The 24,336-nt window shown below is 56.4% G+C and overlaps 1 protein-coding gene across 1 annotated transcript in view; it reads right to left on the minus strand.

The window, feature by feature from the left end:
* RET (ret proto-oncogene) overlaps positions 1 to 24,045 on the minus strand; it is a 53,071-nt gene extending 29,026 nt beyond the window's left edge. Inside the window, exons 1-2 of the mRNA XM_045438156.1 lie at positions 23,780 to 24,045; positions 587 to 853 (exon numbers count right to left, since the gene is read on the minus strand). Of these exons, the coding sequence (XP_045294112.1) occupies positions 587 to 853; positions 23,780 to 23,852 (340 nt within the window). The 5' untranslated portion in view covers positions 23,853 to 24,045. The remainder of the gene's footprint in view (positions 1 to 586; positions 854 to 23,779) is intronic.
* Positions 24,046 to 24,336: the final 291 nt, after the last annotated feature.

The raw sequence follows: 24,336 nt of genomic DNA on the forward strand, positions 1-24,336 counted from the left end.
TTTGTACCACCAGGCAAAGCTGCTGCACCCCCCCCCCCCCCGAACCAGGGTCACATGTGGCCTCTGTTCTGCTCTGTCCCCGACTCTGAGGAGCTGGCCAGGCCCTCCTTCCACACCACTTTCCTCCCCAGCACCAGGCTGGAGTCCCCACCAGGGACCAAGGGCAGCCTGTTGCGGATGGGAAGACAAGCTTTCTGCAGAACTGCTCCTTCCCCGGGAAGTTCCAGATCATTTGCTACATCAAAAACCTTCTGATTTTTCTAGCCCCTTTTAACCCCTCTTATAACCCCAAATCCTGGTCGCCCAACTGGAAAAGGCATCTGAGTCCAACATGGAGACAGCACCCAATCCTTCTCAGGGGTTCTCCAAAATCCCAACAGACTTAGGAGGCCCAAGGATCATCAGCAGCCCCCAAACTCATCCGTGCCCTGGCCTGGCTGGACACAGAGGCAGGCCAGCCTCGCCTCACTCTTTACTCTGACACAACAGGAATTGCATAGCAACCGCCCTCTTGAGCCTCCGCGTGAGGCATGAGGTGGGCTGTGGGAGGAGAAGGAGACAGGCTGGGGGTAGGCAGCTCCCTTACTGCGGATGCTGAGCTTGTCCCAGGTGCTGTGATCCAGGCTCCGGTTAAGGTAGAGAAGGCCAGTGTCCTCCTCGATGCGGATCCAGTCGTTCTCATGCAGCCTTGCACGGTAGGCGATGCCGTAGAGGTGCTGGCCCAGGCGGAAGGTGGGCACCTCCTCCGGCATGTCCCGCAGGGCATGGACGTAGAGCAGGGGCATGCCAGCTGGCTGGTCCACGTAGAGTTTCTCCCAGTAAGCATCCCTGGCGAAGTAGAGTCCCAGCGGAGCTGGAGAAGGGAGGGAAGTATGTGAGGGAGGGAGGGGTGAGGACGATGTCCAGAGCAAGCCTCCCAGGCGGACCAGCATTCCCCAGCAGCTTTATTTCACACCTTGATAAAAGCTGCTTTGTGGACCAAAAAACTTCCTAATCTAGAATTCCAACCTAGCGTAAGGAATAGTTTGCAAGCAAAATCAGATGCAAGTGTTAAGTCTCCTCATTCTTAAATTAGAAGAGATATCATCCTCCATAATTTATAGAATTAAAGTCTTTCATACAGAAATAAATAAATAAATAAATAGGTAAATAAGAAAATTCTGCTCCTAGTAGGACTTTCTCACCTGTAGTCCTAATAACATCAGCACACAACTATCTGTGTAGCTAAACACAAGCTGAAAACGTACTGCCTTAAAACAGAAAAAGAAAAGAGAGGAGGAAGAGGCAGTGTAAGACAACTGCAAAATCATTCTCAATTACCCAAGTTTGTTAAGTACGTGAATTGCACAGAGCTGGGAGTTCACACAGGCTTCTCAGCAAATCATCTGGATCCGGAGTTTTCTTTCTTTCAAAAAAATTTTTTAACGTTTATTCATTTTTGAGAGAGAGAGAGACAGAGACAGAGACAGAGCGTGAGCAAGGGAGGGGCAGAGAGAGAGAGAGAGGGAGACACAGAATCTGAAGCAGGCTCCAGGCTCCGAGCAAGCGGTCAGCACAGAGCCTGATGCGGGGCTCGAACCCACAAACTGTGAGATCATGAACTGAGCCCAAGTCAGATGCTTATCTGACTGAGAGCCCCAGTGCCCCTGGATCCAGAGTTTTCAAGTGAACAAGATGATGTCAGATAAGCAGGGCTGGCAGTAGTCACCAAAAATGAACCTGGGCACTTTTTATAAGAGAAACAAACTTTTTCTAAAGTTAAACATACTTCTACCTTTGGACCCAGAAATCCTACTAAATTTATCCAAGAGAAATGAAAACACACGTCCATCAAATGAGTTACTCACAGGTGGCAGGGTTATTCACGCAGCCAAGAACTGGAAACATCCCAGAAGCCCTTCAGCAGGTGAGTGGATAAGCAAAAAGTGGTTTTCACACCACGGAATCCTATGCAGCGACAAGAAGGGATGAACTATGGATACACATCACAGCCTGGAAAGCTCTCACAGACACCATGCCAAGAGGAAGAAGCCAGGCACAAAAGAATATACATGGCAGGATTCTAGGCTAATTTCAGGTGACGGAAAGTAGCCTGGCTACCTGGGGTGGGAGGAGACACAAGCCTGGGAGGGGCAGGAAGGAACATTCTGGGGGATGTAAAGGTTCCACATCCTGACAGCAGTGTGGGTCACATGGGCACATACATTTGCTGCCAATGTACAGCTGAGGGCTGTGCATTTCGACTTCTGTAAAGTTTCCCTACAAACCTGATCACCAAGGCACTGTGGGTAGAGCTGTGGTTGCCATGAGAAGAGGATGCTGACCATGGCCTCACTGGGTAAGTCCATGTAGGAGCTCACTCCTCTGCTGACTTTGTGCGTGTTCAACATCTTTCATAATAACAAGTTTTTTAAAATAGTAAGAATTTTCAAGGAGGTGGATAAATAGGCAAACGATGCTTAAAAACCGCAAAAGTCCTGAAAATATAATGCATAGGAACTACCCAGCACACAACGCAAACTTTAGGACTTTTCATGCACTTGTAGCCAATTTCTTTCTCTCTCTCTTTTTTATTTAAAAAAAATTTTTTTTAACGTTTATTTATTTTTGGGACAGAGAGAGACAGAGCATGAACGGGGGAGGGGCAGAGAGAGAGGGAGACACAGAATCGGAAACAGGCTCCAGGCTCTGAGCCATCAGCCCAGAGCCCGACGCGGGGCTCGAACTCACAGACCGCGAGATCGTGACTTGACCGAAGTCGGAGGCTTAACCGACTGAGCCACCCAGGCGCCCCATCTCTCTCTCTTTTTTAAATGTTTATTTATTTTGGGTGGGGAGAGACAGAGGATCCGAAGCGGGCTCCGTGCTGACAGGAGAGAGCCCAATACGATGCGACGCAGGGCTGTAACCGTGAGATCGTGACCTGAGCCGAAGTCAGATGCTTAGCCAACTGAGGCACCCAGGTGCCCGGCCAACTTCTCCTTTCAATCAGCTTGTTTCCACCCAGACCCCACTTTTTTCGCAGCTGTCGGGGTGAGCAGCCAGGCCAGTCTGCACCAGCAGAGGAGACCCTTGGCACTGCCTGCTCCAGTGTGGGTGCTGCCATGTCAGACAGGCCTGGGCTGGGAAGGAGCAAGAGGGAAGGGGTGGGAGAGGGAGAGAGAAGGGAGAGAAGGAGAGAGAGAAGGGGGTAACAGGAAAGGGGGGAGGAGTGCGAGAGAGATGGTTTCATCAGAGCCGAAGGCCTGGCCCTGCACACCCCACACTAAACACCGTGATGGGGGGACAGTGGGGGTGGGGGTCGGGGGGTGATGACAACACCCATAATGTGGCCTTTCAGACCTTTGGAAAGCCCCTCTCCAGGAGAGGTGTCCCTGGGGTGGGACCTAGAATTACTCAGTCCCTGTGGGTGAAGTTCAGGCAGGAGGAGCAGGCTAGGACCTCCAAGGAGCCCGCCTTTTGCTCTGAGCTGAAGTTTCCCAGGGGAAGGATCCGCTCCAGAGTGTCACATGGGCTGCCATTCAAGGGGGAGACAGCTAGTGGAGTACCATGAAGAAGCCACACTGGGGAATTCTGGGGAGGGAGTGCTGAGACCACACTCCCCCCACCCTGCGGTCTCGCTGGCAGAGAGCATGGTCCAGGAGGACACGGGTTCTCAGAGGCACTCAGGGCTGACCTCCTTGGGATTTAGCCGCTGATGCCAGCAGGGACAGGAGGGCAGCTCAGAGGGCTGTGTTGGCCCCAAAGGGCCACAAAACTGGCCTCTTGCTGCTCCTGCTGAAGGGTCACTCATGGTACCAGCACAGAGCTGAGCTGAGTGATGGGCCATGGCTGTCAGGTCCTCCGAGGGTCCCCGCACAGCTGGGATTCACTCCAGAGGCTTGTGTTTCCCAGAAGGGGCACTCACTCTCCCCACAGTGTGGGGGCCCAAAGAGGACCCTAGCAACCACTCAAGTCATGACGCAAAGACAGGAAAGCTCCCTGTGGGTGTCTCCTCACCCACAGGGAGGGGACAGTGGTGGAGGAGTTCCCGAAGGGGGTTGGCGGCCATCTCCCACTAGGAGCGTGCGGGAGCCCCCTCTGTGCTACCTGGCAGGGGAACCCCTGGCCTGCTTTCCTCTGTGGGGCCATCCGGCCTCCCTCCAAAGGAATCCGGCATTATGGGGGCTCCCAACCCATGGCAGCATCCTGCCCCAGCGCCAGCATGGCCACGTCCCGGAAGGCAGGCTCAGAAGGGGGATCAGAGCCGGGCACAGCATGGCTGCTCCATGACAAGGGCCTGATTCATGAGCAGCAGCCAAGCTTCCTTATCCTCCAACATTCCATGAAGGTTCCAAGTCAGATCATCCAGCAAGAGCCCTGGGGGAGGGGCTGAGGTGGGGGCGAGGCAAGTGATGCTCACTGCCCCATGGACAGAAAGAACGACTCCCCTTTCCCCCTGACCGTGTCCTGCCCCCATGACATTCTCTGAAGGGGCCGGCCCCCTGCACCCTCCCGCTGCCTCTCAAAGGTGGAGTGTGGGGAGAGCACTGGATGGCTCTGGGAGGCAATTCCTCACGCACACCCACTGACCTTCCATCCTCTCCACGGCCCCAGACAGAGGCACCGTCAGGACCACTGCTTTGCAAACACAGACACTGAGGCGGAAAGAAGGAAAGTCATTTGTTTGCTTAAGGGCACACGCACAGACAGAAAGAAACTGGAATTCGTAAAGCCGTCTTTCCAGAGAGGCACATCCTTCACCAGCCCACTCAGCTTCCGGGGGCCCCCACAGCTGCCATGCTCTTGCTCCCCAGCTGACCAGGCCTGGCCCCCCCTCCCCACCCAGGGGGCCCTGCCTGCTGGGACAGGCTTTGCTCCCCGACAAAGCCCTCAGTGGTGCTAGGGCTCACTGCAAGTCAGGAACACCAGCTCAAGAGGGGAAGTGGACCCTGATGATAGACCATGTCTCTGGGCAGCTCAGCACTTCTGGGTACAGAAAGGAGAGGAGACTGTAACTCCCAGGGGCCTCACAGGGTGGTGGCCAGGGGCAGTCTGGGCTTGTGACACCAACACCAGGTAAAGAGGGGGCTCAGCCCGGATGAGCGCTGCCGACCTCCTCAACGCCGTGGCAGAAGGGCACACGCTAACCGCTAACGCTCTGAGATGCTGCCCTTGGGCCTGAGTGCCCAGGGCTCCCCCCAGGGAACACTGCTGGGTCTACAGGATCGGCCATAGACACAGACCAGGGCAGCCTGTTCTTCCAGAGCCCATCAGGCCACCAGCTTTCCTTAGGGTGCCCGACCTCTCCCTGGAGAGGTGGGGTGTGCGTTCTGGCCTCCAGAGTACCAGTGAGGGGTCGCTGCATGTCAACTGAGCTTACATCATGAGACTCAATACAGCAGCTGCTGGACATTCTCTCAGCACCCACACTCCTGGCCCTGGTCAGCAGGGTAGAAGCCAGTAGAACCTGGCTGTTCTTGGAGTCACTGTGGGGAGGGTCTTTTGGGGGTGGTAACCCCTGAGGCTGCAGAAGGTCTTGTCAGGTCTTGCTGGGGGAGCTACTCTACCCAGAGCACCCCACCTCGCAGGTACGTGGGAGCAGCTCCAGAACCCTGTGGGTGGCGGGGGGAGGGGGCCTCCCTGACTGCACATACTTCCAGGGGTACAGGGGCTGGGAGGCAGCACAGCCCGAGCTCCCAGAGCCCTCTCCCACCCCTCCTCCAGGCTGGTCACTGCCACACAGTCCACATGTGCGGGAAAAAATGGGGCCTGCCTGCTCTCATCTCAGGGAGCCCAGCCCTACGGGATCCGTGTGGGGCCCAATCTATTGCTGCCAGAAGGGATTTGTGGGTTGGGCGATGATTGTAAGCAGAAACAGACTTAAATGCACTTAAAATACCTCCCAGGTGGTCTCTGACGCAGGGCATGGCTCCCTTAATGCTCCTCAGTGTCACAGACACTTCTAGATGGAAAAACACATGGTCCAAGGCAGGGAACTGAGGAGGTGAGTGCAGGGCCGGCCTCAGGGGGGTATAGCCTAGGCAGTCCCAAAGGGCCCCACACTTGGTTAATGCTCTGATGTCACGGTTTTGAAATTCTTCACAATTCTAGAACGAGGGGTCCCCACCTTCATTCTACACGGGGCCCCACAAATGATGTAGCCAATCCTGGCAGGTGAATGAGGAGAGCCTGAGACGGGCCACTGGTGTCTACTTCCACAGGGCTGTGCGATCTACTTCGGAACACTGAAGCTGGGAGGTGGGAAGCCTTATTACCAAGGTCACTCGGCTGGAGGTTCTGAGACTCGGGATTTGGTACAAGGGCTAACGAAGTGGCAGCGGGAGTCAGGATAAAGGCAAACGCTGAGCCCACCAAGAGGCTCGCTGCTGGCAACTTTCTGCCAGGAAGGGCTGTCTGGCCTATGGGCTCAGAGTGGCCTCCAGTGAGGACCAAACCTGGCACTTTGGACAGGTCAACACAGAACTCGCAAAGCCTTCCGTACCCATCCCTCTCATCTGTGAATGCCACAGGGTGTCAGAATCCTCCCCCCGCACCTAGTCTAACATTTCTGTCTGGACAGAGTTGGCCAGCATCACCCTCTGGTGGCACCTCCTTGCACAGTGGGTCTGGTTGCTCAGGCTGCCCCTGTTCCATGGCACCACACTGAGGGGTGAGGAGCTGACCTTTCCTCACACAGCACAGGTGGGTCCCTCCCACACTGCTCATGGCACACCTGCCCAAGGCTGAAGTCACTGCTCATGTTCAGAGAGACCCCATCGGCTCCCACCCTGCCTGGTCCTGAAAGGGACTGGCTCCCACCCGTCCACAGCCTTGGCTCCCCTGTGCCTTGGAGGATTGTCTCCAGCCAGCTCGAAGCTGCAGGCCAGTCCCGGCCCAAGCAACTCAGCCAACTTCCCCATGAGCAGTGGGCTGCTGTCCAGCTCCGCCAGCAGGCTCTGACCCCCGGCCGGGGAGCAGGGTCCTTCCCTGGGTGCCCTCAGCCTGAGGTAGCCCACAGAGCTCTCCTATGCCCACTGTTGTACTCTCAACACAGATTAATAAGTTATGTTCACCTCTCCTGTTTCAACTGCTGTGTGAGTGCTGAATCCTTGGTGAGCCTGCACTCATACACACATCTCTCATGCACACACTCATTCTCTCACACATACACGGTTACATATTCACGCACACGTCCTGTGGCTCACTTAGGGTAGTGTGGTATAGCCCAGTCCTGACTGTGGGCTCACCTTCGCCAGCTCTCCATGGTCCTGGCCAGCCCTGGCCATCACGGCCACACACAGCTCACCCGAGGTGCCTCAGATTTTGGTGCCACCCTCTGTGGTGGTTGTGCCGCCCTCTGACCATGCCAGTCCGTATCTGGGCAGGCACTTCCTGGCCGGGTGCCCTTGGTCTCTCACCCCATCTCGGGGCCTGTCCTCCCGGCTGCTATGAGCACTGGTGAGTCACACTCCCCGTGGCACACACTCACCCTGACAGAGAAGTGCACAGAGTCCCCAACAACTAAAAATGTGCTGCACTGCAACATGAAAGTTGGAACTCAGGGCTCCTAAGAAAGAAAAAAAGAGTGAAATGGTTTGATCCAAGACCTGGGCAGGGTTAGCACTGTGTGCAGGGCAGGCCCTTCCTGCAGAATCCACTCTCTACACAGCCCTGGCTCCTGCCCTTGATGAGCGCCAGATCGTGTATATGACAGTTTTATTATAACCCAGCAGAATCTCCTTAACAGACGATTTCCTAATACCATCATCTTTGCTGGGAATGGGAAACAGACCTCACTGACTTCTCCCCAGGGGCAGCCCCTCCCCTGCAGGCCAGCTGTCCCTGGAGGGGGTCTCTCTAGCCCCCAAGACCCATGCTTGGCACTGTCACCCTCTCAGGATGTGGCCTGTCCACATCATGGCCCCTCCTCTATCACATTCACATTCTCTCTTTATTCTAATCATATATTTGATATACACAAATACGTCATACAGAACATTTACACTGCAAGTAAATACAACCCCACCACCACCACCACCACCACCCCGAGCCCAAGGCCAACCTTACTGGACGCTTCACAATGTTCCTGCCCCTCCCCGGTCCCCACCTTCCACTTCATCCCACTCACTTCGAACATGAACCTGGGTCTTGGGTTTCTCTTGCCTTAAAAAAAACTTTTTTTTTTTTTTTTTTAAACCTTCTGCCTCATTCATGGAAGGTACTTCTGCTGTGTAGAGGATTCTGTAGGACAGTTATTTTCTCCCAGTCCTTCGGAGGACTTTTTTTTTTTTTCTTTTGCTTTTGTTGCTGCTGCTGAGAACTCTATCCTCATTCTACTTGTCACTCCTTAGTATTCCCTCTTCTCTCTGGCTCCTATCTGGTGTTCTCTCCAGTTGCACTACAATAAGCCAGGTGGCCAACCTCCTGCGCTGGTTTCCTCCCCTTCGCCGCCCCTCTGGGTGTCGGAAGCTCCTCGTTCTCTCTCCCTGTTCTCTGCTAGCAAACGGCAGTCAGTCCCACAGCATTTGTGGCCAGGTTCATGAGTCTTGTGCTGACAACTGCCATGTTCACACGCTCTGACTGACCTCCTCCTCGGTGCCAGGTGCAAATCTCCGTCATCTTGCTCCAGCCCCTCTCACATCTCAGTCCACTTAGAGGAGGACCCAGACCTCCCCCCCACCTACCGCCCGCCAGCCTGCTGCCATCTTTCCACCCCAGCCAGGGCACCTTCTACCTCACTGCTCAGAACACACACCTCAGGCTCACCTGGAGCCTGTCTGACTTCCACCCCTTCCACCAGCCCACAGACTGCCCTCTGCCATCCCCAATCGAAGTCGCATGCTCCCACACCTCCCTCACCTGGATGACACTGCCACAATGCTCAAGTGGCTTTCCTGCGCCCGCTCTCAACCCCACAGGCCACTTGTACAGAGCAACCAGGGTGAGTCGGCTCATGTCACCCTCCGCCTGACGCCCTGTATTAGCTGTCTGCTGCTTGCAGAATAGAACACAGCTCCTCACCAGGGGTGAGGCCCCAACTCACCTCCTCCCCACTCTCCTGGGCACCCACCTTCCAGTCGCATCAGCCAACTCACCACATCTGAGCTCAAAGAACAGACTAATGAGTGAACCAATGAACACAACAAGGAAGGAACAAACCAATAAACACATGGTTTCATGGGGGAGGGGATGCTGGGTGTTTTTGGGAAATAGTCCAAATTTGGGATGGGAGAGGAAGTGGGGCTAGGATACTCTGGCTTGGTCTGATGGGCCCTGGGAACCACAGGGGGACAGTCAGCAGCAGGATGAGCCAGAGAGAGTCATATGCACAAGACACACGAGGGACGCGGAGGGCCCTCTGGTGCACTGGCCATCTTGGTGAGGCCGGTGGTGGGTGCTGAGCCAACAGCCACCAGGCTGAGAACAAAACCTCTGATCCCAGCTCAGCAAATGACTTACTGGTGACTGAGGAGCACTGCCAACTGTAGGTGTTGGCCAGGATGTGTGTGCTCACTCACACACACACATGCACACAAGTGTGCGTGCGCAGGCAGGGTCACCCTGCAATCACTGTGCTTTGTCTCAGCTGGAGGCCCTGCTTTTACAAGGGACTGTGATGTCATTCAGCTTTTAGGAAAAAAGTACAGATGAAATTGCAAATCAAATTTATAAAGAACAAATCTGGGGAGGCACACAAAGGGAATCCCAGTTTTTAAAATTAATCACGGTAGAATACACATAAAATTTACCATCTTAAAAAAATTTTTTTTTCAATGTTTATTTTTGAGAGAGAGAGAGAGAGAGAGAGAGAGAGAGAATCCGAAGCAGGCTCTGGGCTCTGAGCTGTCAACACAAGGCCCAACGTGGGGCTTGAACCCACGAACTGCGAGATCGTGACCTGAGCCAAAGTTGGATGCCTAACTGACAGAAACCCAGGCACCCCTACAATTTATCAATTTTAAGAAGGAACTGAAGGAGGGCTAGCTACTTCCCTGGTGCCCAATGAGGGCATTAGTCACATCACAGCAGTGCAACTTCAGTTTCAGTCTTCCATTCCTTCTTCCCAAAATGCTGCCAGCAGCCCTCAGGAGGCAGCCTATGCCACTATGGCCACAAGGCTGAGTGGCCTTCCTGGGGGTGCCTGGGCACACAGGAAGGGCAAGCTGGGTAGGCCCGGCACACAGGGAGGAACGAATGGGGATCCTGGCACACACAATGGATGCCTGAGCTTTCAATAATGCGCTCTGGGGCTCTCGATGTTCCCAAAGGTTCTGTCTAGCACAACGCCCAGGGCTCCTGCCTGCCTGTCTGGCCAGTGACTTCACACCAGCTTAGCTCTCGAGGTCCACATCACCCCTGCAGCCCAAGCCCTCACCATGTGGTTCACGGTAGAGAAGGGCAGGAGACCCAACGTGGGGTGCGGTGTTCTCCCCATATACCTGTCCTCTTGGGCCCTGGCTGGGAAAGGTGGCCGGCATCCTGGGAGAGCAGCTGGATGGAGGAAGAGAGAGCTGGGGGCCAGCCCTTGCCTCAGAGATACCACTCTGCACACACAGGCACACCCCTCTACCTTTGTGAAAAGCTCTTCCTTGCACCCCTCGCCTAAGCTCTTGCTGTAGTCTAGGGACATCACTAGGCCACCCACCCACCCCCATTCAATGATGGGAAACAGAAGCTGCGGTTCACCTCTCACACTCACGGAAGTGCCATCAGGGCCCAGGTCTCCTGACACGGCCCACGTCATCCATGTAGCCCTCTGCCAAGAGTGGGGAAGGGGTCTCTGCATGGTTGAGGTTGAGGTTTGGGAAAGTGAGGTCAATGACTGAGGTCTACAGCCCAAGCAGCATGGGAGCCAGTGGTCCAGGCTCACTCTCTGCACACAGGCCCCAGCCTTCTGCTCCGAGGGGCCCGGGCCCCAGGCTGCACCCTACATGCACCCGCAGCCACCACCCACACTTCCACACCCATCCAGGCCAGCTGCAGTGGCCTCACTGAGATGATGGATGCTCCTGCCCAAATGTGATTTCCCAGCTGCTGCTGAGTTAATCACCAGCCTCACTGGCAGCTCCTTCCGGCTTCTATGCAAAGGAAACTGCCAATTAGGTTACAATTAATTTCTTACCCAGGGCAAGGCCTGGCTGGAACAAGATTGGCCACCCAAGTGGCCTGCTGATGACTGTGTGGGGGTCACCAGGCCCACTTGGCTCCAGGACTCTCATGCTGCAAGGTCCCAACTGACTTCGGGGGTGCTAGCTCTGGCCTGGGAGTGACTGGCCAGGACATTACCGGCTTTGACCCTGGTGCCTCCGCCTGGGGAGCTGTCCCTCATGTACCCAGCAGGGCACTGTGACTCAGACTTAAACAAACCTGTTATCCCACCTATCTTGAGATCCCTGAACAGAGATGGTCCTGTCCATTTTTGTCCACCGCACCCCCCCACCCCCAACCCCATGCAGCACTCTTCTTGTACAACATTAACCAGCAAGACTTCCATGGTGCACTCCTTGTGAGAGTCTCTGTTCTGAAGTATTTCACATGCATTGTCCCACTGAATTAACACAACTGCCAGAAGCAGGATGATTATGATCCCTGTCTTTGCAGAGGACGAAACTGAGGCAGAGAGAGGCTAAGTACCTTGCCCAAGGCCACGCAGACAGTGAGCCAGGACTGAAGCTAGGGTCCTGCCTAGGGTGGTATGCACGGCCACCAAGCTCTTTTGCTCAGTGACGGCCATGCACACACGCACAGAGAAGCCGGGGCGCTAAGACCTGGGACCCTGCACCACCCACCCACCCGCTTACAGCCCAGACCGATGATGCCATCATAAATAACGATCCATGCCTCCCTTACCTCTTCTAAAAAGCAGGTGCCCCTAGAGGTTTCCTGGTATAAATTTGTTAACATTTCAATGAAATGGGATGAAGGCCCAGGAAAGTGTGACTGGGTGGGAGTCTGCTCAGGCAGTTATCTGCCTGACAGGGACAGACACAGCGATGGTTGCTGAATGCACAGGCAGGACGTGGCAGGGGCCCACCGATGCCAGGGGCCTGACATGTCTATCTCTGCTGGACCAGAAGTGACTCTTACGGGGTCCTGCCCTCCATCCCCATTGGGTCCTATTATCACCAAATACTTGAAAAGGTGGAACCAGCAAAGTCCGGCTTCTGCAAGTGGCCAGTGATCCATGACTTGTACCTCCCGAGGGGAGGGGTCGGGGCAGCTCCTAGGAAGGTAGCACTTACACAGGGTGGCTGGGACAAAGGCACCTCCCTGAGCCAGCAGCAGCCTGTCGGTCAGAGCAGGGCCTACTGGGACTGCTGCAGCTGAGTGGGGGGCCGGAAGGCCATCCTGTGGTCTGGACGTGCTTCCTTGTTAGGTCTGAGAGGAACACCAAGGGCCCTCTCAAAGGAAGCCCCTTTCCTCAAGGGCTGAGCGAACAGGTTTGCCCTCCTGCCCCCAGCACGCACTCCCTCCTACGTGGGGCAGGCTTGGGATGTCACAGTGCTCCCACTGGTAGCCCCCCCTCAGTCCCTCCCTGTGGCTTTGGGCTGCCCCCTCTTCTCCCTACTCCTGCTGTAAGCAAGGGCAGGTGCAGTCAGAGTGAGCAGCAGGCAGGACCCTGAGGCAGGGCCACCACGATGGAAAAGCTGGGTTCTCTCTGGGGATGTGGGGTTTCAAAGCAGGCCTAAGGGTCTGCTCTGCTGGGAGGGTAAGCCTCTGAGAGAGGCAGGTTCCAGCACAGCATGGACCTGGGGCCAGACAAGCCTAGGGCTGGGGCACATGCACCTGCATTTGGCTGTTGTTATCAAGCCCACTGGAGCACCAGACCTCAAAGGCCTCAACTTCAAGAGTAAAAAGGAGCCTAACTGCAGGGCTGGAGAAGCTGTATGGAGAAGGGGTCATGGCAGGCAAGTCCTCAGTTGATGCCTCTCACGTGTGACAACTCATGGCTCCCTCTGGGCCTCAGTTTCCCCATCTATAAAATGATAAGGTTGCATCCGATGCTAAGGCTCCTTTAAATTCTGATTCTCCGGGGCGCCTGGGTGGCTCAGTCGCTTAAGCGTCCGACTTCGGCTCAGGTCATGATCTCGCGGTCCGTGCGGTCCGTGAGTTCCAGCCCCGCGTCGGGCTCTGTGCTGACAGCTCAGAGCCTGGAGCCTGTTTTGGATTCTGTGTCTCCCTCTCTCTCTGACCCTCCCCCATTCATGCTCTGTCTCTCTCTGTCTCAAAAATAAATAAACGTTAAAAAAAAAAAATTAAAAAAAAAAATTCTGATTCTCCTATGAGTCTATGTGATGTCGGTGCAGAAGCATTCACTGAATGAACTTCCTGACCCGGGACCAGGAGGCAGGATGGTGGGCATATTAGAAATTGGGATGGGCTTTGACCTAGGTGGCCTCTGGGAGGGGAGTGGGATATGGGATGGAATAGGATTAGGATCACGGGTATCTCCCTAGGCCACCAATGGTAAGGCAAAAAGACATGGGCCTAGATCCAAAGGAGAGATTTTAGTGGAGCACAAGGAAGCAGAAAGACAAGGGCAGGGCCGGGCCCAAGCCCACACTCCTTCACTGCCTCGCTGTGTGACCGGCTTGGCATATTGCCTCTCTGGGTCTGTTCCCAGCTGTGAACTGGGACAGGAACTCCTCTTTGGAAGCACGGCTGGGACAGACCAGGCATAAAGCACCTGCTGACTGAAGCCGGTTCTCCTCTGTTCTCTCTCCGCATTCCTGGTTCCCCAGTCTGGAATCAGATCTGCCTGGGGCCCACAAAGCTTCCAGCCACTCTTCAGTCAAGGCCTTGTGATGCCCATGCCACTGCCCAGCCCTCTTGCAAGGCTGAGCAATGCCTCGGTACACACTGCTGTCCCAGGAAAATGGCTTCAAGGGACTGGCAGCATGACATCACAGAGCTACAATTACGGTAATCAACTTACACCGGATCTGCCTGGTTATTTTTAGTCAGGATTGAGGTTTAGCAAGACAGGGCAGCCCAGGGTTCCCCTGCTGCTGAGTCCTGGCTTGTCAGGTGGGCTGGGTGGGCTGCTGATTCCTGGCACCACTCCTTTCCCTGGTCCTTCACAAGGTGATTTCTGGGCGTGGGCATCACACACACAACTTGTGACTCCATTGCCTCTGGGGCATTCGAGCCTAAAGTGGCCTCAAGGTCCAGGATTTCTGAGAATGTCCTCAGGGTCCCAGTGGGGTCATGGTGACTCAGCCTCCCACCTTGAACATCAGATGAACCCACATCCTCCTCAAAAGGGATCTGGGGCTCAGATACCAACAGAAATGCCACTGACACAATGAAATGCAATGACACAAAACAGCTTCTTAGCAAAACTTGGTGGAGATTTGATGAAGCAAGGTAAACCCAACAACAAAAAGACACCCCACCCAATTAAAACATGGGCAAAGGACCTCATTAGAGATTTCTTCAAAGAAGATACAAATGGCTAATGAGCACGTAAAGGGATGTTCAACATTGCTAATCATTAGAAAAATGCAAATCAAAACTACAATGAGATACCACATCGTACCCAGTATGCTGGCTATAATTAACACAAAACAAAACAAAACAACCCAAAAAATAACAAGTGTTGTTGAAGATGTGGTGAAATTGGAACTCTCCCACGCTTCTGGTGGGCATGCAAAATGGTGTAGCTGCCATGGAAAACAATTTGGCAATTCCTCAATAAATAAAACAGAATTACCATATGGCCCAGCAGTTCTACTCCCAGGGACACACCTAAGAGAAGTGAAACCAGGGACTCAAACAGGTATTTGTATGTGAATATTCACAGCAGCATTATTCACAATAGCTAAAAGGTGGAAATGAGCAGATAAATAAACATGATATTTACAATCCAAGGAAATACTACCCTTACAAAGAAATGAAGCACTGATACATGCTACAATGTGGGTGCACTTTGAAAACATCATGCTCAGAGAAAGATGCCGGATACAAAGTTCCATTTATGTGAAATATCCGAAGTGGACAAACCCATAGGGACAGAATGCGGAGCAGTGGTTACCATGGGCTGGGGGCTGCAGGGATACACGGCAGTGCCTAAATGCGTTTGGGGTCTCCTTCTGCCTCGATGAGACCGTTTAGGAGCTACACAGATGTGATACCTATGCAACATTGTGAACGTACTGAATGCCACTGCATTGTTCACTTAAAATGGTTGATTTCATGTTATGTGAATTTTACCTCACCAAAAAGAAGCACATTGTAATTATTTGCTACCCTTCCCTCCGGCAGATGCTGGGCAGGACACAGGCCCTGGCTGTGCTGACCAGGAGAACTGCCATGGAAGAGTCCGTGCGCAGGGGTGCCGTGTCAGGAGCAGGGGTCCCCGAGAGTGTAGGCAGGTGCCCCGGTGTGTGCCCTCCCACCTGCCATGCCCTCCTTTGTACTCTGGGCCTCTCTTGTGGCGAGAGGGGCCATGTGATGGGGTTCTAGCCTGTGGAACACGGGCAGAGTGCTGCGGGTCCCTCCAGGCCTGGCTCTGTGCCCCTCCTTGAGCACACAGCTGGGCATGGAGGGGCTAGCAGGAGGGACCATTAGTAGGAGACAAACTGACTGTGTTGAATCACTGAGGCTGTGGGGCTTTCTGTTACCAAGTGCAGTCTCACCTGCCCTCAAAGATAGGAGTCGATGGGAGGCTGGGAAGCAGAGAATCTTCGAGTGGGTTCTCACTCAAGAGCCTTCAAGGCTCTGTGGAGTCATGTCTGTGGTCCTGCTGGATGAATCTCCTGCAGAGACCACCCTGCAGGCTGCCTACCTGACGTGGGTCATCCCTCTGGTGGCAACACCCATCTGCACAGGGCTAAGTGCATGTTAACCCTGCCTCCAGAAGTGAGGAGATGGAGGGTGGCTACCCCACTAAGTGGCTGCTAGAATGGTGCCCTGCTCCCTGACTCCACCCTTTCTCCTCCCCGGAAAGGACAGAATGCAGAAGATGCCCCACAGCCAGTGTTGGGAGGGCAGGACGGGGGAGGAGGCAAGGAGAAACCTGCACCCACCCAGGAGCAGCCCCAGCTTCTGTCTTGAACCATTTCACTGTTTCTGTGTCTTTGCTGGTTTCACCAGCAAGAGAAATTGAAGGAACAAACTCTCTAGACTCTTGGATGGCCCCATCACTCTGCACACGTCCAGGTCAACACCCTCACACACCCCACCCCCAGGTCCTGGCACACAGAGTGCACATTTCCCCCAGCATTTTGTAGGCCATTAATGATTGGGGCCATTTTTTCTTTTCCCCCTTCTGGAAGGCTGAGAATCACTGCAATTTTCTGGTGATCACACAGCCACCTATGGGACACTGGAACCAGCTTTGGTGGCTACTAGCTTGCCAGGGGCCTTCTAACTTATTTTAGCAGCAGAACCCTTTCTCCAATCTGGCTGGTGCTTGGGGCAGGGCTCAGAGCTTCGACGCCCTTGCGTTCCCTCCCCCTCCACCGCCCCGGCCCCCCAGGCCATACTGCTCTCTAAGCACTTCTGGAGCCCTGGGCCCTGCAGATCACAGACATCAGCACCCCATGTCACATAGGAGCAAAGGCCCAAGATGGCCATGAGGTACAGCCGCCAGCGCCTGAACTTGGGAAGAGGGCTGGGGCCCTAGGACCCAGGCCTACGGGGGCACAGGCACCTTCCCTGAGTTGGGCCCGGAACTGAGCCCTGCCCAACACAGAACTCTAGCCTTGCCCTCCCCCACCCCCCCGGGCTTTGATATTGTCATGGACAACTTGCACTAGCCAGCCCAGCAGGTGGGCACACACCTGTTCAAGTGCACAGGTGACTTCTCCGCAGCGGTACCCAGGCTGCTGTACTTTGTGGAGCCACTCATAAGGCAAAGGCAAACAGAGGTGTTTGCTCGCGGTTGGCCACCTGCTCTCCTTGGGGGCCCAGGTGGTGCCTAAACTGTCTCCCTCAAGGTCCTGTTAGTGTCACCTACCCCCACAACCGCATTTTCTAGGGGCATCAGCTCCAGCTGAGGAAACAATGGCACACTGCTGCCTCCTCTTGTCCCACCCCCTCCTGGCCCAGAGTCTCAGAGGGGACAGTGCAGGGGTGCACTGGCTTCATAGCCTCCAGCCTCAGGGACAAAGGGAGGTCCCAGGGGCCCCTACAAAAACACAGCTGTGAAGTCTGAGCTTGATGGGAGCCCAGGCCCTCATCTGGTCCCAGAGCTCAGGAAAGGTGGATGGTAGGAGGATCAGGCGGGGAGGGAGGGCAGGAGGGCCCAGTCTACAGGGCTCCCAAGCGTCTTGGAGTGTTGGTCCAAAGAGGGGTCTTCTAAGGTCTTCTAGGTTGAGGTGGAGCCCTGGCTCAGAAGTCACAGTCTCCCTTAAACCCTCAAACACCAGGCCTGGACTGCCACTCTGGGGCTGGGAAGGGAAAGTCAGGTGGGCTCTGGGAGGCCCAGGCATTTCCACCCCTTCAAGCCTCTCAGGAGCGCCCTCCCCAGGCCACCAGAGGGCCACCCTGGGTGTGCCCTCTCTGAGTCATACTGACCCCACAGCCTTCTAGGAGCTGAAGCACCCTGACCCACAGAGCATGGAAGAAAGGCCTGAGACCTATGGGAAGCTGAGGAGAGGGAGCAGGGAAGAGGAGGGAGCCCAGCAGGGATGCATGATCCCCTGCTGTCATAACCACACTGCAGCCCACAGCTGGGAGGGTCACTTGCCTGCCTGGCAGCCCAGTGCCCCCCCCCCTCCCCTGCCCTTCAGGGGGCAGGGTGCTCCTGCTGAGCACCTCTGAAATCACACACATGCTTTTGGGGTAAGTGACAGCTTAGTGCTTCCTTTACTGCCTGTCCCTCCCTGCACAGTGACAGCTCTGAGGTCAAAGAGCCCTTCTGTTGTCTCCCCAGGGACATCCCCAGCCCTGGATAAGCTCTCTAGGCAGCAGGCAGTCCCTCAGGGAGTGTCTGTAGATCACTATTACTATTACTATTAAACCACTCACTCGGAGAAACTGCAGAAATGAGGCAGAGGATGACACCAGGAGGAAGGAGAGGGAATGGGGAAGAGGAAAACACAGGCAGGAGAAGGAGGACATGGGGAGGAGGAGGAAGACATGGAGAGAAGGGCACTGGGAAGAAGAGGAAGATATGGGGAGGAGGAGGACATGGAGAGAAGGACACTGGGGAAAAAGAGGACAGCAGGAGGAGGAGGAGGTTATGGGGAGGAGCATGAGGACTCAGGAAGGAGGAGGAGGACACAGGAAGAAGGAGGATGTGAGAAGGAGGAGGACATGGGGAGGAGGAGGAGGGCATGGACAAAAGGACATGGATAGGAGGACACAGGGAGGAGGAGGCCACGGGGAGGAGGAGGACATGGGGAGGAGGACGTGGGGAGGAGGAGGATGTGGAGAGGAGGAGGACACAGGAAGGAGTATATAGGAAGGAGGAGGAAGACACTGGGAGGAGGAAGGCATGGAGAAAAAGACAGGGAGGAGGAGGACACAGGGAGGAGCATGTGGGGAGGAGGAGGACACGGGAAGGAGGAGCAGGGCATGGAGAAAAGGACATGGATAGGAGGAGGACACAGGGAGGAGGAGGCCATGGGGAGGAGGAGGACATGGGGAGGAGGATGTGGGGAGGAGGATGTGGAGAGGAGGAGGACACAGGAAGGAGTATATAGGAAGGAGGAGGAAGACACTGGGAGGAGGAAGGCATGGAGAAAAGGACAGCGAGGAAGAGGACGCAGGGAGGAGCATGTGGGGAGGAGGAGGACACGGGAGGAGGAGGAAGACACAGGGAGGAAGAGGGCATGGAGAGAAGGATATGGATGGGAGGAGGACACAAGAAGAAGGAGGACACAGGGAGGAAGAGGGCATGGGGAGGAGCATGTGGGAAGAAGGAGGACATGAGAAGGAGGAGGAGGACGTGAGAAGGAGGAGGAGGACATCAGAAGGAGGAGGAGGATGTGAGAAGGAGGAGGAGGACATGGGGAGGAGGAGGAGAGCATGGAGAAAAGGACACAGGGAGGAGGAGGACACAGGGAGGAGCATGTGGGGAGGAGGAGGACACGGGGAGGAGGAGGAAAACACAGGAAGGAGGAGGAGTCTACAGGAAGGAGAAGGAAGACACGGGGGGAGGAGGAAGGCATGGAGAAAAGGGTATGGGGAAGAGGAGGACATGGGGAGCAGGACATGGGGAGGAGGATGTGGGGAGGAGGACATGAGGAGGAAGAGGACACAGGGAGGAACATGGGGAGGAGGAGGAGGGCATGGAGAGAAGACATGGGGAGGAGGAAGATACAGGGAGGAAGAAGACACAGGGAAGAGGAGGGCCACAGGAGGAGGAGGACATGAGGAGGAGGAAGAAGACATGGGGGACCTGAGCTGAGTGCTGCCAAGGTCAGGAGCCAGAGCACTGCCTTCACACAGGAAACATCCCCCCCCACCCATACACCCACAGGAAGGGGGAAATGGTTCCGCAGCAGAAATGCAGCCACTTCCACAGGACAGAAGGAAGCACTACTATGGGAGTGGGGGAGTGCCTCTCCAACTCTGCGCTTTTCCTGGGTACTGGTTGGGCACTTTCTCCTCCCAGTGTGCCCTGGAGCCCTGGGGAGGAGGGCCCCGTCCTGGATACGGAGACACACTTGTACCCACACCTCCTGAAGCCCCGCACCCCCCCCCCCCACCTCGGCACAGTAGCTTCCATCAGGTACTGTATCCCCAGGCAGAGGGTGGGTGCAGAGGCTGCACCCCCACAGAGACCCTTTTCTGCCACATAAGAGCACACACACCCCTCTCCTGGGGCCGGCTATGACAGGGCCATGCTTGGTGGCTGTCTCTAGACCCATGAGACTCCCAGACATCAGCTAAAGCAATGGTCCAGCCAAAGAAATATGCCACGACCCAGATGATCTTCTGTTTCGAGCACAGTGCCACACTTCCCTCCCATGCCACTTCCCTCCCTGCTGGAGCCCCGAGCAGGTGAGTCACTGGTGGGCGAGCAGGCTCAGGGCTCCTTTCCCTTCCCAGGAGCCCTCCTCAGCCCCATCCCTGGTCCCCACCACCACTGGCTCAGAGAAGGCATTTGCCAAAAGGCGTAGGACTAGGGGTGAGGAGTCACTAAATCTCCTCCATAGGCTGGAGTCCACAGGTGATGTGGGGCACGGCTTCCTCACCTGCGAAATGGGATACCAAGGCCATGTCCCTCAGGGTTTCGGGAGGTTACAGGAAGCTGGCAGATAGGCAGTGCTCCGCAGAGGACCAGCAGGCTGTGAGTTCCCTGGGGTGGCTCCTCCTCAGCCCTACCCAGTTAAGACCAAGGACAGAGGAGTCCTCCCTCAGGTCACAGAGAGGGGTAAGGCCACGGGGGAAGTGGCAGCTTCCGGGCCTTCCATTCCCCCTGGCACCCTGGGCTCCATTTTAACAGATACCATAATTTTTAATTAGTTTTCTCTTCCCCTGGCTAAAAGGCCATTAGCTCCCCATTAGGTGAATGCATCCCATTTTCTTCACACCATCAAGGAAACAGCGATTTACTTAGCCATCCCTAAAGCAATTCTGCAGAATAAAGGCAATTTAGCGATGGGCTCAATAAACTTCCTCATTTGCTGTTTGCAGGCCCCACCCTTAGGAGCCCACCAGCTAGCCCATCCCCTGTGTTCTTGGGTGGGCTGGGCCCTGGTAGGGCCCAGGGCAGGCATTGTGGGATGCAAGCAGCTCCCAGAGGTCAGAGAGGCATAGTGGGGACGCAGGCTAGGGTGGAAGAGACAGAAGGCAGGGGTCCAGGTCAGCTGGTGAAGGAGGACATGTCTTTTACCAGTCCCCGGCCAAAAAGAGGGAGGGTCCAAAAGAAAGTAAGAAGTAGGTGAGGCAGCCTTCCCAGCATGGCTGCTCTGACATCTGCTGGTCCAGGCATAAGTGGCCTGCCCAGGCCACACTACAGAGGGCTGGGCCTGGCATCCTGGAGGGGAGCATGCCAAGTCATGGCAAGCTCTTCCTTCTTTGGTGTCAGGGGCTGAAAGTCCCAGGGGTCTGCAGGTAGAGAGGGCAGGTCTGTCCTTGACGCCACAGGTGCTCAGCAAAATGGCACCCAAGGAGACAGGCCAGAAAGACGAGAGATGTGAGGCCTGCTGAGGAACTCCAAGAGTCGGGGAAATGGTGCTACGAGGGGAATCAGGCTGGGAGAGCCCTGGGCTGGGACTTAACTGCTCATCCATGCCACAAGGGTGGCTGCACCTGTGTTGAGCAGCAAAGTGCCAGAGACTCTCCTAAGAACAAGTCTTAGATGGAAGTTCCCAACTCTGGTTCCAGGATCCCCGGGGCCAATGGGCTGTGTCCCTGAGTGTATGAGGGGGTGAAGGGCAGGGGTTCCTATGTATATATGTGGGGTCCCAGTACGTGTGAGTGACAGGGGCTGGGTTCCCTGGGTGAGGGTGGAGTACGAGTGGGGTTAGGCCTCACTCATTGTGGGAGTGTGTGTGTGTCCATAGGTGTCACGATCACATATCCTTGAGAAAGGGCAGGAGCGTGTCTAGTGATGAGCATTATGAGTGTGTGCGTGTGTGAGAGAGAGAGAGAGAGAGAGAGAGACACCCTGTGGGTGTGCACCCATGCACGGACACCAGGATGTGAGAGAGGAGTCTGTGTCAGCACCTTTCTCTTAAGGTATACGCGGTCACACACAATGACACTGTGCACATGTGGAAGGGGAACAAGTTTCAGGGGTCTGTTTATTATGTCCCATGGCCTTGCTCCGGGCATCCCCGTCCCTCGCTTCTTGGCCAGCCCTGAAGCAGTGGGGCTCCTTCCGCTGTGCTCTGGTTTAGGCCACTGCCTCTTCATCTGGGTCACCTCCCTGCTCCCATCCTGTCAGTCTCCCAGCACAGAAGAGAGCTTCCTGCCTTGGGGAACTGTCTGGCCACAGGGGGAAGGTCTCATCCTCTAGAGACGCAGCACATCCCCTGAGCCATAGGCCTGGTCACCGGAATGCTGCATCCACAAGAGGGCGCCCAGATGCTGAGCTGCTCTCAGCCTGGGTGGGTCCTGGAGCAGCATCAGGGCTCATCCGGTGCAGCTCAACGAGAGCCAGGCTCCCGAGCTCCAGGAGTGCTGCTTCAAGTGAAGGGTGCCCATGTGCCTCTCCAAAGGTCCCAGATGTCTCCTGTGGGTGCTGCAGGCCCACTTCTCCACCCTCAGCACCAGCCAATCATGGCACCGTGGTCATCCCAAGGGAAAGGTGGGCGGGGCGGGAGGCTCACATGCCCTGGATTGGAGAGTCTGGCCACCAAATTGCGTGGGCCAGAGGTGTAAAAAAGCCAACTACATCCATGCCAAGTGCCACAGGTTGACTCTTGCAACCTGGGCCCCACAGTCTAGCCTTTGAAGCCTTTCCAGGCACCCCAGTTAAGCTAATGGCTGTGGAAGAACACGTACAAAGTTGCAACTCAGAGTTACCAGAGATCTTCAGAACATTCTGTTTGTGTTTACTTCTGCCCTGACTGCAGCTTCCTAGGGGGTCCTCCTCCTGCAACCCAGTGACCCCAGAGTCCCAATACCAGAAACAGGCTCCCTCCCCTACATTCCTCCTCAGGGCAAGGAAAGAACTTCTCCCCTGCCCTCCCCATGGCAGGCTGGGAACCCATTCTGGCTTCAGTATCTACCAGTGGAACCCAGGATCCAGTCACACAAATGAAGCCTTGGGGCAGGCCTGTGAACCCAGAGTCAGCAAGACCAGGGGCTAGAGGCAGGGGACCACCGCCTCTTCTGTTCCCAAAGGCCACAAGGAGGTAAAGTCCTTTGTAAGCAGTGGGGGCAGGCAGGCTTCCCTGTCAGAGAGAAACTTGGTGCATACAAAAACATTGAAGGAGATCAAATCAGGACTCTTCCAGGGACACTAAAATGTATGGCCAAGGGGATCAAAGATTCTATGGCTTTAGGATTCATTCTGTCAGTCTGGCATCGGGGGCGGTGCCCAGCCTTTGCAAGGCCACATCTAATCCTTTCAGCCCCTACGCTGGCTGGCGGCACATAGCCCTGCCCCACTCTAGGATGATCAAAAGCGCTTGGTAAAGGTTGGCCAAGAGCGGTCTCTCCGTCCCAAAGGCTGTTCCCTTAGGTGGCCCTGCCTGGCAGCGGCGTGCGGCTGTAATGCTGCCTGTTGGAACTCTGGCCATGGCGGGGCCTCAGCCGGCTGCGCTGGGCCAGTCAGAGCGGGCCCTCGAGGGCAGCCTCCCAGAAACCATGGGCTTTTCGAATTTTTAAAGACTAGGGCGGCAAAAACGCACGAGGGAAAAGCAACCTTTTACAAAAGAGCAGATCCCCTCCGCAACCCTTGGCGGGCCAGGATATCAGAGCTGGAGGAGGAATGCACCGACGTGGAGCGAGGACAGGAAACCAGGACGCAACAATCTGCAAAGACAGAACTCCCCGCGCCAAGTCGCGGGCTTTCTGGGGCTACCTCACCGGGCCTCCCCCACCTGCGCCGAAAACCTCGACAAGATCCGTCCGGGTCGCTCCAAGACGCGGCCGCGGCGCGGGGCGCAACCAGGCTGGGACGCGCCGCTGCGGCTCGGGCCCTGCACACCGACCCCGGCCGCCCGGCCCGGCTCACGTCCCGTTCTGGCCGGAGACCCGCCCAGTCTGGGCCTCGAGGCGCCGGGTCGGCCGCTCCACCTCGCTCCCGGCCCAGCCCAGGCGGCCGGCAACTGCGCAGCGCGCTGCCCGCCGCAAAGAGAAAGGCGTTTCCGAGCGCGTCCACTCCGCCGCTCGGCGCCGGGCGCCAACTTCGCCCCGGCCGCTGCGGGCACCGGCCCCCGGCAGGACTCACCTTCGCCGAGCAGCGGCAGCAGCAGCAGCAACCGCAGCCTCGCTGCGCCGGCCGTCGCCGTCGCCTTCGCCATGGCCCGCGCACGCCGGGGCCGCAGCAAGAGGGCTGCTGGCTGGGGCCGGGGGTCTCGGCGGCGGGGTGCGGCGGTCAGCCTGGCCGCCCCATGCCCGCCCGGGACGCGGCGGACACGGCGGACACTGCTGGCGCAGAGCGTCGGGGCGCGGACTCCGGCTGCTCCACGATGCTGCGCGCCGGGCTCGGGTCGCGGGACTGAGGCGGGGCGGGCGCGGACTGCGCCGGAGGAGTGGGCAGGGGCGGGGCGGGGCGGTGAGGGGGGCGGGCCAGGGGCGGGCCGGGCGGGGCCAGGGTGCGGGCGGGGTGCGGGGGTGCGGGCGGGGCTCGGGGTACCGGCAGCGGGCGCGTGGTGGGGATCCCGCCGGGCGCGGAGAGGAAACCTGTGCGGGACGCAGGATGCTGGCCGGGCCCGGTACGAGTAGGAGCGAGGTGCTGGACGCGGGGTGCGGGCCTGCCACCCGCAGCCCCAGTGAGCGCACCTC

The sequence above is a fragment of the Leopardus geoffroyi genome, chromosome D2 (assembly GCF_018350155.1).
Source record: "Leopardus geoffroyi isolate Oge1 chromosome D2, O.geoffroyi_Oge1_pat1.0, whole genome shotgun sequence".
NCBI lineage: Eukaryota > Metazoa > Chordata > Mammalia > Carnivora > Felidae > Leopardus > Leopardus geoffroyi.